Source organism: Geotrypetes seraphini, chromosome 6, assembly GCF_902459505.1.
Source record: "Geotrypetes seraphini chromosome 6, aGeoSer1.1, whole genome shotgun sequence".
NCBI classification, from domain to species: domain Eukaryota; kingdom Metazoa; phylum Chordata; class Amphibia; order Gymnophiona; family Dermophiidae; genus Geotrypetes; species Geotrypetes seraphini.
Window position 1 is genome coordinate 240,676,254 of NC_047089.1, and position 12,365 is coordinate 240,688,618.

Sequence of the window (12,365 nt, forward strand, 5' to 3'; positions counted from 1 at the left end):
CATCCCTTTTCTAATAATTCCTAGCATCTTGTTTGCCTTTTTGGCCGCCACCACACATTGTTGTGATTTATTCTGCAGGAAGGAAAAAGGCAGTTGAAGAGCTCTGCCGCCAACCAATGGGACACGGTCTCCAGAGTGGGAATGCCCTCTTTTGCTTTTCATTGAAATGTATGATTCAAAAATTAGGGTTTGAGTGACTGATCATAAGCATCTTTGCCAAAATACGGCTGTGTCGAGTATTTGCAGTCCAATGGTCTTTTTCCATCATGTAGATACTGTACTATATTTTTGAGTTGGATAATTACAACAGATTTTTTTCCAATGAAAGGGATTTATTTTAGTCTATTGTTTCCCTTGTCTCCTTCCCTTCTGGTTATCCTCACTGCTTTGTCACCCCGTCTATCTCAGGAGGACTTTTGTTCTCCTTTTTTGGCTTTTAAACAAGAGAAACTGACAAATAGACACCGACTGGTTTGATATATAGGGAGAGGGTGATATGCAGTCAACCACCAGTCATCGGGGAAACCGGAGTCATATTCTTCCAAGCATGGGGAGACTTGTCATCATTGTTTAGTTTTGGAAATTTGTTTCGGCGTTTGCGATCTTTCCAGATGCTTGTGACCTGGATTAGCCACTGTTGAAAACAGGAAAAAGGTCTGGCCCAGTATGGCAACTTATAAGAACATAAGAATAGCCATACTGGACCAGACCAATGGGTCATCTAGCCCAGAATCCCGTCATCACAGAGGCCAATCCAAGTCACAAGTACCTGGCAAAACCCCAAATAGTAGCAGCATTCCAGAGCTGAGATTGTGATATTATAATGTCTCATTCCACCAATGCGTAAGAGCCAAACTCATCAGTGATGTCACAATGACTTGACTGTCCTATATTTAGCTCACATAAGAATAGCCTTACTGGGTCAGACCAATGGTCCGTCTAGCCCAGTATCTCATGTTCACGGAGGCCGATCCAAGTCACAAGTACCTGGCAAAAACCCAGATAGTAGCATCATTCCATGCCAGTGATCCAGGGCAAGCAGTGGCTTCTGCAATGTCTGTCTCGACAGAAGTTTATAGACTTTTCCTCCAGGAACTTGTCCAAACCTTTTTAAAAACCAGCTACATTAACCGCTCTTATATGTTCTTATGTCAGATACCGAGGGTCAGATTGTGACATCAGTCAGCACTAATGTTTTTAGTTGGGCAGAAAATGAGGACACTATGGGAGTGTATGACGGGAGTTGACCGTGTTTTCTGTAAAGGGCCTTGGAGAACTGGTGTTGCCTGGCCACGGAATGTGGGCTGAGGTGGCTCTAGTCTTGTCCTCACGTTTACAGAAGTGCAACAGATACAAACTACTGCAAAAAACAAAGCTGGCAGAGTCTTATATATTCCTTTTGCTTCATGATGTCTTCCAAAGATGAAGTGAACACTGAGGGTTGTTTTGGGTTATTTTGGATGGGTTTTTTTTTTTTTTAATTTTAACTGGTTAAATTTTAGAAGCTTATGTGGGACTCTTAACCGGCTGTCCCCTGCACTCATGCTAACAATATGTCAAAAGAAGTTTGTGGTAAGCAGTGCAAAATACAGTGGTACCTCGGAATCCGAACGACTTGGAATCCGAACTTTTTTTGTCGTAAATTTTGACTTGGAATCCGAACGCCCTGCGCATTGTATGTGTGTGTTTGTGCCCCAGAATCTGAACTCTGATTTGGAATATTTGTTAATATTTTACCTTAAAATCCAGTGTATTTCCTGTTAAAATTTGAGTTTGTGGGACCCAGGAACGGATTCATCCAGTTTCTATTATTTTCAATGGGAAAAATTGGCTTGGAACCTGAATGCTTTGGAACTCGAACGGGGTTCTGGAATGGATTAAGTTCGGATTCCAAGGTATCACTGTATATCCAAAGGGAATGATAACTCACTGTTGATCTCTAGGAATTTATTTATTTATTTATTCAATTTTCTATACCGTTCTCCCAGGGGAGCTCAGAATGGTTTATATGAATTTATTCAGGTCCTCAAGCATTTTTCCCTGTCTGTCCTGGTGGGCTCACAATCTATCTAATGTACCTGGGGCAATGGGGGGATTAAGTGACTTGCCCAGGGTCACAAAGAGCAGTGTGGGTTTGAACCCAGAACCTCAGGGTGCGGAGGCTGTAGCTTTAACCACTGCTCAAAATGTAGCAAAAGTGAGCCAAGTCTAGGGCAATCAAGCCATTGTGACATCACTGATGAGGCTGGCTCTTATTGGTGGAATGAGGCATTATGATGTCACAATACCAGCTCTGGTTATGAGAGGCTGAAACTCTTCACACTATTTATTTATTCAATTTTCTATACTGTTCTCCCAGGGGAGCTCAGAATTGTTTATATGAATTTATTCAGGTCCTCAAGCATTTTTCCCTGTCTGTCCTGGTGGGCTCACAATCTATCTAATGTACCTGGAGCAATGGGGGGATTAAGCGACTTGCCCAGGGTCACAAAGAGCAGCGTGAGTTTGAACCCAGAACCTCAGGGTGCGGAGGCTGTAGCTTTAACCACTGCGCCACACTCTGGTGGCAGATACAACCGTCTAGAAAGCAATATAAAGCAATGGAACGTGTGAAGGAATATTTTTAGAAGTAATGGCAGAAAATATTTCTTCACAGAAAGAGGGGTGGTTTAATGGAATTTAACCCCCCCCCACCTCCTTTTTACAAAAGAGTTTCACAGTTTTTAGCATCAGACACTGCAGCAACAGCTCCGATGCTCATAGGTAAGAGCTGTTACCGCTGCAGCCGACGCTAAACATCACACTACGCTTTTGTAAAAAAAAAAAAAAAGGGGGGGTATTTATTTATTGACAATTTATATTCCACAAGCATACACATTTCAGTATAACACAACTCCACTGCTACTACTTATCACTTATATAGCGCTGAAAGGCGTTCGTAGCGCTGTACATTTTGACATTTATACACAGTCCCTGCTCAGAAGAGCTTACAATGCATTTTGACCTAACCTGTCCAATATTAACTCTTCCATATGCTGTCCATATTCAGTTCAGTCCATAAGCTTGTTGAAATAACAGACCCCTCCCCCCCTTTTTTTTTTTTTTTTTTTACAAAAGCATAACGTGTTTTTTAGCGCCAGCAGTGGTGGCCTCAGCTCGGATGTTCATAGGAATTCTTTGAGCGTCGGCGCTGTTACTGCCCTGGCTGGCGCTAAAAACCACGCTATGCTTTTGTAAAAGGGGAGGAGAATTTTCAAAACAATTGCAAGCTCTTTCGTGTCACACGCACCCCCTCCTTTACAAATCCGCGCTAGTGTTTTTAGTGCGGGCCGAAGCACCTAGAAATTCCTGTGAGCATCAGAGCTGTTACCGCCGCGGCTGGCGCTGAAAACGCTAGTGGCGCTTTTGTAAAGGAGGGTGACAATGCGTGAACCTTTAGAGGTATTGTGATCCAATATATTGGGCATGTTGCATAAAATTTTGAAGCCTTAAATTCTTCATGATGGATTAGCCTAAAGGCTTTTGGCTTTGGCAGCGCGTTCACTGCGAATCTCTATGCAATTATTCTTTCGGACTGATTAGTTTTCCCACGTATGTACTATAAGGGACCCCTGAAGAAGACTATTTTGTCGAAACACGGACCGTGTTGGGTCCCACGCTTTCAGCGGACCTAGGTCCTTAAGGTTTTTATGTGTATTGTTTTACTTTCGTGTGGTTTGTTTACGTTGACTTTTGAAGCTTTCAATAAAGTCCATTTCAGGAACATCGTTACACCAGAGTTTTTTTGGGTTAGCCTATAAGCCGGTGCATCCAGCAGTGTTGCTGTTGGAGAGCGTAGCAGGCGGGTAAGGTGCGGTAAATGAATAACAGTCGTAATTTACAGGCTAAAATTGTTTGTTTATAACCTTAAACGGCATCATTATAATCTTGTATCATATATTCTGCATGAGATAGGAATAATATGATATACCTATTCAATCCCACTAGCAACCGAGTTCTGTGCAATCTGTAGAAATTTAATAAAACATATTTGTATCCCCAATCCATTACAATAATTACATTACATTACATTAGAGATTTCTATTCCGCCATTACCTTGCGGTTCAAGGCGGATTACAAAAGATTTATTACTGGGGTTTACAATGGAAGAACAATTGTCATTTCTAGAATTGTGAAGAGTAGATCATTTGTCATTTCTTCCCTCAACTGTAATTCACCAATCTTCTTGTAATTCTCCTGGAAATGTCCAGATGTCTCTTTTGTAATCCGCCCAGAACTGCAAGGTACGGGCGGAATAGAAGTCAGTAATGTAATGTAATGTAATTTCTAGAGTTGTAAGCAGTCCTTTGTCAAGTGGTAAAAAGTGGTGTAGAGTAGGTAGATATTTATGAACGGAGGGTAACAAAGGAAGATCATTTGTCATTTCTCAGGTAGTATACAGAAGGTCAGGTAGTTTCAGTGTGTCGGGAGGAGGGAGGGGGGGAGTGGCGGAGTAAGTGACGTTAGGGCTGTTTCAGGAATTTCTTGAAGAGTGTAGTTTTTATTTCTTTCCTGAATATCTTATAGTTTGAGGTGGTAATCAGAAGGTTGGAGATCTGGTTATCTAGTTTTGCGGCTTGAGTGGCTAGGAGGCCATCGTGTAATTTTGTCCTTTTCACTTCTTTGATCGAGGGGTGGGGTGTGAAAGGGGAGTGCATTTTTCTATGTCTGGTTGAGGATGCTTGGATGAGGCGGTTGTTCAGGTAGGATGGGCCGTCTCCGTTTAGAGTTTTAAATAACATGCAGTAGAATTTAAATAGTATTCTTTCTTGGATTGGTAGCCAGTGTATTGCTCTGAAAATTCTCCTCAGTCAACATGTCCACCAACCTCGAGGGATGGTGATGAAATTTGAGAGATCCTGGCATAAGCACGTATGACCATTAAGAGGAAGTGAAGGTGTGACAGCGTAGGCGAGGGTTGGGTGTGAAGCCTCCACACAAAGGTTTAAAAGTAAAATAAACATATTTATGAATGTTCCCAGGTGTGGTGAACTGAGAATAGAGGCCTAGATTCTCAAAACTTTAACACCATCGCAAAGCCGTATTCCGACTGTTTAGCCTGTATGCATTTGAGTGGCGGATTATCAAAACGGCTTATCTCTGTCTTTAGCGAGGTTTCTAGCAGTTTCCGACACTGACTTGCAAAAAGGCTCTTCAGCATTGAAATGAGCACTCCGACGGATTCTTAACAATTGCCGAGCCATTTTCTAAGAGTGGCATCGGCTTTTGGAGATAAAAATCAGCGACTGGTCCAGGGGTGCCGGTACAGTGACAGCACTGTTTAAAATCCTGGAATGGTAGGGTCGGAGAAAGCCAACCAAACCCCCCACCCAGCAGTGGTAGAGATGCCCACTCTCTCCCACCACAAACGCTCCCCTCCCCCGCCTCCAACCCCTCTCTCCCTTACTTTGAATTAGTTGGCTGACTACCTTGAATTAGCTGACTCACCTCTTCAAAATGGGCCTTCCCCTCCCCGGTGTATCCTGGGATGCACCAGAGAGGGGCCTGAGGCTCTGATTGGCCTAGGTTGTCTAAGGCCCCTCCCATAGGAAAGGCCTTAAACAACTTAGACCAATCAGTGCTTCAGGCCCCTCCCCTCGAAGGGGCCTAAGGCTCTGATTGGCCCGGATGCCCAATAGAGGGGCATTAGATGTCTGTGCCAATCAGAGCCTTAGGCTCCTTCCCGGTGCATCCAGGGAGGGGCCTGAGGCCCTGATTGGTCCAGGTTTTTTAAGGCCCTTCCTAAGGGAGGGGTGTATTCAAATCCTACCTTGGTCCCAACACTGTGAGCAGCCCAGAGTTCACAGGGAGTAGAGGCGAATTTGAGGTCACCTGTAAAGAAGCATCTCAGGGACTGTGAATAGAGAGCCATATAGTGAGTCCCTCAAGGGCTCTATATCAGAATACAGGGTTACAATATGTACTTGGTTCTAAGGTCTTGCACAGAGATTGTCTTATTGACATATTCTCACATTCTCTGTTTTAGTGATGGATGGACTCTTCAAAACCAATGAAAGACAAAGATTAGCAAAGGAAAGAAGGGAAGAAAGAGAAAAATTTCTTGGTAAGTCATACAAGGGAATTTAGGGGGGTGGGAAGACAGGGAGAGGGTTAACAAAGATGAAAGTCAAAAGGACTTCTCTAATATTTAAACTTGGAACACTGTGAAGGGTAGGGTTGAATTCATTTCATACCATTATTATATCAAGTCCCTCCCTCCTCCAAAAAAAGAAAAAGAAAAAAAACATCTTGGAGTCTCTATGCTGAATTTTTATTGTAAAACTTATCACTGGCAAGTGAGCAGCTCGAGCAGTGCACCCTTTTCCAAATGACAGAGAGAGATGATAGTTTTGCATATTCTGAGAGCAATATTTAGTGGGGTGGTTATCCCTTATAGATATTCAGATAAACTACCCAGATATCTTCAGAGTTTTACTAAAACTGAGCCACTGAAAATTATCTCTTTCTCTTTCTTTCTTTCTCTCTTTCTTTCTTTTTTCTCACTCTTTTTCTCTTTCTTTTTCACTTTCTCTTTCTCTCTTTTTCTTTTTCTTTCTCTCTCTTTTTGTCTTTCTTTCTATCTCTTTTTGTCTTTCTTTCTTTCTTTCTTTCTCTTTCTCTCTTTTTCTCTTTCTTTCTTTCTTTCTCTCTTTTTCTCTTTCTTTCTTTTTTCTTTCTTTCTCTCTCTTTTTCTCTTTCTCGCTTTTTCTCCCAATAGTAGCTCTCTGCTCTTGGCGGTGGGAGGCGTCCACACAGTGTGCTGAACAGCCTACCCGTTGTCATGACATCAGAGGCAAAGCAGCTCCCTGCACCTTAAAACTTCTGAAATCCCCCCCCCCCTCCACACACTATTTTGCAAATAAGTGATGTGCTTATATATGACCTTATTCTGTTATTTGCTTGTGCAACTTTGTCTGATTATCATTAGACCCAAAGTTGGCGCAGAGTAACATATGCTGTTTCATGAAATCATCTGTTATATGAGTAAGCCACTGTGGAAGAAATGGAGTAAGGAAGGGTGGTTAAGAAAACTGATGGCTAAATGTAGCATGTCATTGGGAGTTTAAGAGAGCTTCAAGACTTTGAAATGAGCTTTTCATTTAAATGTGGGCTTTAAATTTGCCTATAGTGTTTTCATGGGAGCTGTCCAGGCTGTGGTGCTGAAAATCTATTAAATGTCCCATTATGCAAAACATAAACTTTCCAGAGCTCAAACTTTCATGACCACCAAAGTTTCTTTATATTATTATTATTATTTTTTTTTTTTTGTAAAGAGCTATTATGATAATGCAGAAAGAAAGCTTACAAAAACATTGAAGTTTAATGATCCTCCTCTGTTTTGTTTTTTTTAAAATTTCTTTCATCAGCTGCCAGAGAGCAGCAGATCCTGGAGCGAGAGAGACGGGCAAAATTGCAGTATGAGAGGCAAGTGGAAGAGCGTTTCAAAAAACTGGAAGAGCAGAAGCAGCGGGAGGAGCAGAAGAGAGCTGCAGTGGAAGAGAAGAGAAAACAGAAGATCCGAGAGGAGGAGGTGAGAACGCTCTGTGACTGGCAAGGCATGCTTCCCTACACAAACTCTTTGCTGTAGGGTTTTGGGTTTGTTTTTCCTGGTTCTGTTTATTCTTTGGGCAGCACAAATTAAACACAGTTTTTTGGTTTGGTTTGGTTTGGTTAACTCTCCCCCCAACACACCCACACACGTCCCAGTCACTTTTATTTATATACTCTCTTTCTTGAAGAGCTAAATAGTTAACTAAACAGTTGAGAAGTGCATGCTACAAGCACTACATGGCGGCGTTTCTCTTGTTTTGTTCAGCTATTATCCACCACCCCTACTTCCTGTCACTTTACATCCCTAAAAATACTGCAAACATACAATACCAATCTGAGTGGTACAGAGCACTTTTGCTCAGTCAAGGTCCTGTATTACTGTAGAACTGCAATAATGAGGAGAGAAGTGGTGGCATTGACTCGTTCCTCCTTCCAAGCCTCTTCTCCCTTTCTCCCACCTTGGGCATGATTCTATATTCTCTAAGTGTAAAGCACAGTTTGTATGATGGGGTATAAGCATTGGAGTGTGTGGTGCAGTGGTTAAAGCTACAGCCTCAGCACCCTGAGGTTGTGGGTTCAAACCCACGCTGCTCCGTGTGACCCAGGCCATGTCTCTTAATCCCCCCCCCCTCATTGTCCCAGATACATTAGATAGATCTTGAGCCCACCACAACAGACAGGGGAAAATGCTTTGAGTATATGAATAAATTCATGTAAACTGTTCTGAGCTCCCCTGGGAGAACAGTATAGAAAATTGAATAAATAAATAGTGTGAAAAGTTTCAGCCTCTAATAGCCAGAGCTGGTATTGTGACATCATAATGCCTCATTCCACCAATGCCTAAGAGCCAACCTTATCAGTGATGTCACAATGGCTTACCTTATGGAATGCTATAAAATAAACATGCATCTTTGGCATTTGGGTGCCCATCGTTCCACCACCTCTATGCTAGATGTATGTAATCACACCTAAGTACCACACATGTACGTTACCTGTGAACACCCTGCTTTCTGTATAGAATAGTAGTAAAATTTATTTTATGTTATAATATATTTATTGAGCAAATTATGCATAGCCAAGTAGGAACTTTGACAAAGCAAGGAAAGAAATTGCCATTATAAACATTTCAACGCTCATTTTACATTCTGATATGCCCCTCCCTCTTCCTCCCCATCCGCCAATCCCGTGAACAGTGAATAATTCTAGCCATGGGGGTTAGGGTGTTCCAAAAAGGTTCCCAAGTGAACTGGAAGAAGTCGGGTCTGAAATCAAATGGTGTTCCAAAAAATAGGATGTTTAACATTTGTTTGCAAAAAAAAAAAAATACAAAAAACACCCCCCTCACTCCAGTAATGAAAACCGCCATGCAAAAAAACTTTTGCTTGTGGTTAATTGCAGCAGGTAAGGACTTTACAGAAAAGTAGCCAGCAAAAAAATATCAATGTGGAAAACCACTAATTGCAGTAAAGCATACTGAAACAACAAAAGGCCAACGATCATTTCGTGGCTGGGACTACTGCCTCAGGGCCTCGAATGAAATCCAGGCTAACTGTTTGAAGATAACTCCCTCTGTGTACTGCCATATTTCTTTGCACCATAATAGTATAGAAGGGGTAGGTATCTGTGAAGAACCAGCAAATCATCAGCAGTTTCAGAAATACTGAAATTGACCATTGGTACAAGGCCTTAAACCCTTTCCGAAGAGGTCTGGGCTGAGGATAAACCCCCAAAAGTTTAGGAGTTAAAATGAATTTTACTGACCAGATGCCTTCTATGTAGCTGAAGACCTGCTTCTAGAATGATACCTCTTTGGGTCAAGTCATAAGAACATCAGAATAGCCTTACTGGGTCAGACCAATGGTCCATGAAGCAAAGTAGCCCGTTTTCATGGTGGCCAATCCAGGTCACTAGTACCTGGCCAAAACCCAAAGAGTAGCAACATTCCAGCATCTCAAAGAAGAGCAAGATTCCGGAACCCCAATGAGAGCAACATTCCAGAGCTGAGATTGTGATGTCATAATGCCTCATTCCACAGTGCCTCAGAGCCAACCTCATCAGTGATGTCACAATGGCTTGATTGATCATGTAAGAACATAAGAATAGCCTGACTGGGTCAGACCAATGGTCCATCAAGCCCAGTAGCCCATTCTCACGGTGGCCAATCCAGGTAACTAGTACCTGGCCAAAACCCAAGACTAGATGCACCATTGGTCTGACCCAGTAACACTATAGTTATGCTCTTTTAAAAAAAAACACTGCCATGATCATTTATTTAGCAAAATTTTAAAATCCCTTTTCACATGAATGCAAACACCCAGTATTATATGGTATTTATTTTTCAATATTAATATCCTGTCTTTCTGGTTCTAATCAAAGTTGCTTCCAATGTTACATGGTAACAATATTTACAAAGTCAGATTAATTTAAAGTATATAGAAGCAAAGGTGGAGCTATATTATTAGTATATAGCCTCCAAAATAACAAGAAAGGAGCATGAAACACACATGAAATATTCAAAGCTATTTCTTTGTGGACAAACCTTCATGGTGCTACTTTGAGAAGCTGATAATTTGGCCACATAACTATCAGTTCCTTGTAAAAAAAAAAATACCAGGTTATTGAACAATGCATGCCCATATAACAATTTTTTTGTTTTGTATAAGGAAAAAAGGATCTCAAATATCTATACTACAAGTTTAAAGAATCACAAGTTTTAAAAAGTTAAATTAAAAAGATAAATCATTAGAAAAAAGAAATAAACAAATAAAATTAAAGATTTAATTAAAGGGTTTTTAAGGATCGATAAGATACCATCATCCCACTGTTACCTTGTGACACTTATGTGCCACTGGTATGGATATCCCTTATCATGATATTCGGCCAGCAGGAGGCAGCCCACATAAGTCAGCGCTGACCGTGGATATTCGGTGCTGGGCTGTTTCCAGTGACTGGAATTATATCCAGGGGTTTTTGGGCCAGCACTGACCTAACTGGCTAAACAAATATTCAGCATGGGCCAGTTAAGTTAAAAGCAGGCAAAGACAGGATGGCCGTCCAATTTGCCTGATAAAATTAGCCGGTCATCACCGAATATTGCCGATTATCACGCGATATAGCTGGTTAACTTGTTAGCGCTGACCACAAATATTCAGCGGGGATAACTAGTTATCTCACTCTGAATATTCGCTATTAGGCCCTATTTGACAGGTCAGCAGCCATTTCTGTCTGGTTAAATAGCTTCAAACGCAAGAGTCGTGAGGAAAAGATGCCGTGAACCAGAGCGCAGTTGAACAGATCCGATCTTTATTAAGTTGAACTCGACATGGCCGGTGTTTTGGCAACATGTGCCTTTTGAAAAGAGTCGGCTGTTTGTCTGCTAGGACCAGCGATAGGGTTGCGTTAACTCGCGTACAAATGTCCGCTATAGCTGTCAACACTAAGGGCTCCTTTTACTAAGGCGCGCTAGCGTTTTTAGCGCACGCCCAAAATTACCACGCGCTAAACTGTGCGGTACGCTTCTAGAATAACGCCAGCTCAATGCTGGCGTTAAGGTCTAGCGCACAGGGCCATTTAGCGCGCGCTATTCCGCATGTTAAGGCCCTGACGCACCTTAGTAAAAGGAGCCCTAAAGCTCCGACCCAGTCAGTGCGACCTTGCATCGCAGCTTTCACCAGTGCTGTGAATTAGAGAATGACACGGTGACAAAATTCATCACCGTTCCTGTCCCCGCGGATAACCGTGGGAAACCATCTTCATGTCATTCTTTAAGGAGAGAGGGAAGAATTAGAGTATGAATGGCCACAACCACTGACCCGCAAGCTTTGCTCTGAAGAATGCTGGTGTAGAAAGACTGAGGTTGAGATAGACACTGAAGAATGACAGTCTTTGGTATCCAGAGCAGATACTGTGATGTCATAATGCCTTATTCCACCAGTGCCTAAGAGCCAATCACATCAGTGATGTCACAATGGCTTCATTATCCTTGGCTCCCATAAGAATCAGAGTATGAATGGCCACAACCACTGACCCGCAAGCTTTGCTTTGAAGAATGCTGGTGTTGAAATAGACACTAGAAAATGACATGGGATTATTTCCCGCGGTTATCCGCGGGGACGGGGACGGTGATGAATTTTGTCACCGTGTCATTCTCTACTGTGAACCTATGCGCATTCCTTCTTTCCAGATCGAGGCCTGAGAAATAGTTGAGCCAAGAAGCTGGTGATTAGTTATATGGGAAAAATTGAAAAGGCAAGCTAGTCGTTTACATAAGTTCCTTGTAAAAATACCAGCTTATTGAACAATGCGTGCCCACATAACATTTTTTTTTTTTGGATAAGGGATATCCATACCAGTGGCACATAAGTGTCACAAGGTAACAGTGGGATGATGGTATCTTATCGATCCTTAAAAACCCTTTAATTAAATCTTTAATTTTATTTGTTTATTTCTTTTTTCTAATGATTTATCTTTTTAATTTAACTTTTTAAAACTTGTGATTCTTTAAACTTGTAGTATAGATATTTGAGATCCTTTTTTCCTTATACAAAACAAAAAAATTGTTATATGGGCATGCATTGTTCAATAACCTGGTATTTTTTTTTTTTACAAGGAACTGATAGTTATGTGGCCAAATCATCAGCTTCTCAAAGTAGCACCATGAAGGTTTGTCCACAAAGAAATAGCTTTGAATATTTCATGTGTGTTTGTGGGGAGGGGGAGGGGGAGAGGGGAACTGTCCAAGGTCCTTATTAAATTCTTCATAAATCAGCTAAAGG

General features: G+C 41.7%; 1 protein-coding gene across 2 annotated transcripts in view; it reads left to right on the forward strand.

Moving 5' to 3' along the window:
• MAP7D2 (MAP7 domain containing 2) overlaps window positions 1-12,365 on the forward strand; it is a 148,668-nt gene that overhangs the window by 57,704 nt on the left and 78,599 nt on the right. For both annotated transcript variants that reach the window (XM_033950470.1, XM_033950471.1), the window contains exons 2-3: window positions 6,026-6,103; window positions 7,407-7,570. In XM_033950470.1, the coding sequence (XP_033806361.1) occupies window positions 6,026-6,103; window positions 7,407-7,570 (242 nt within the window). The remainder of the gene's footprint in view (window positions 1-6,025; window positions 6,104-7,406; window positions 7,571-12,365) is intronic.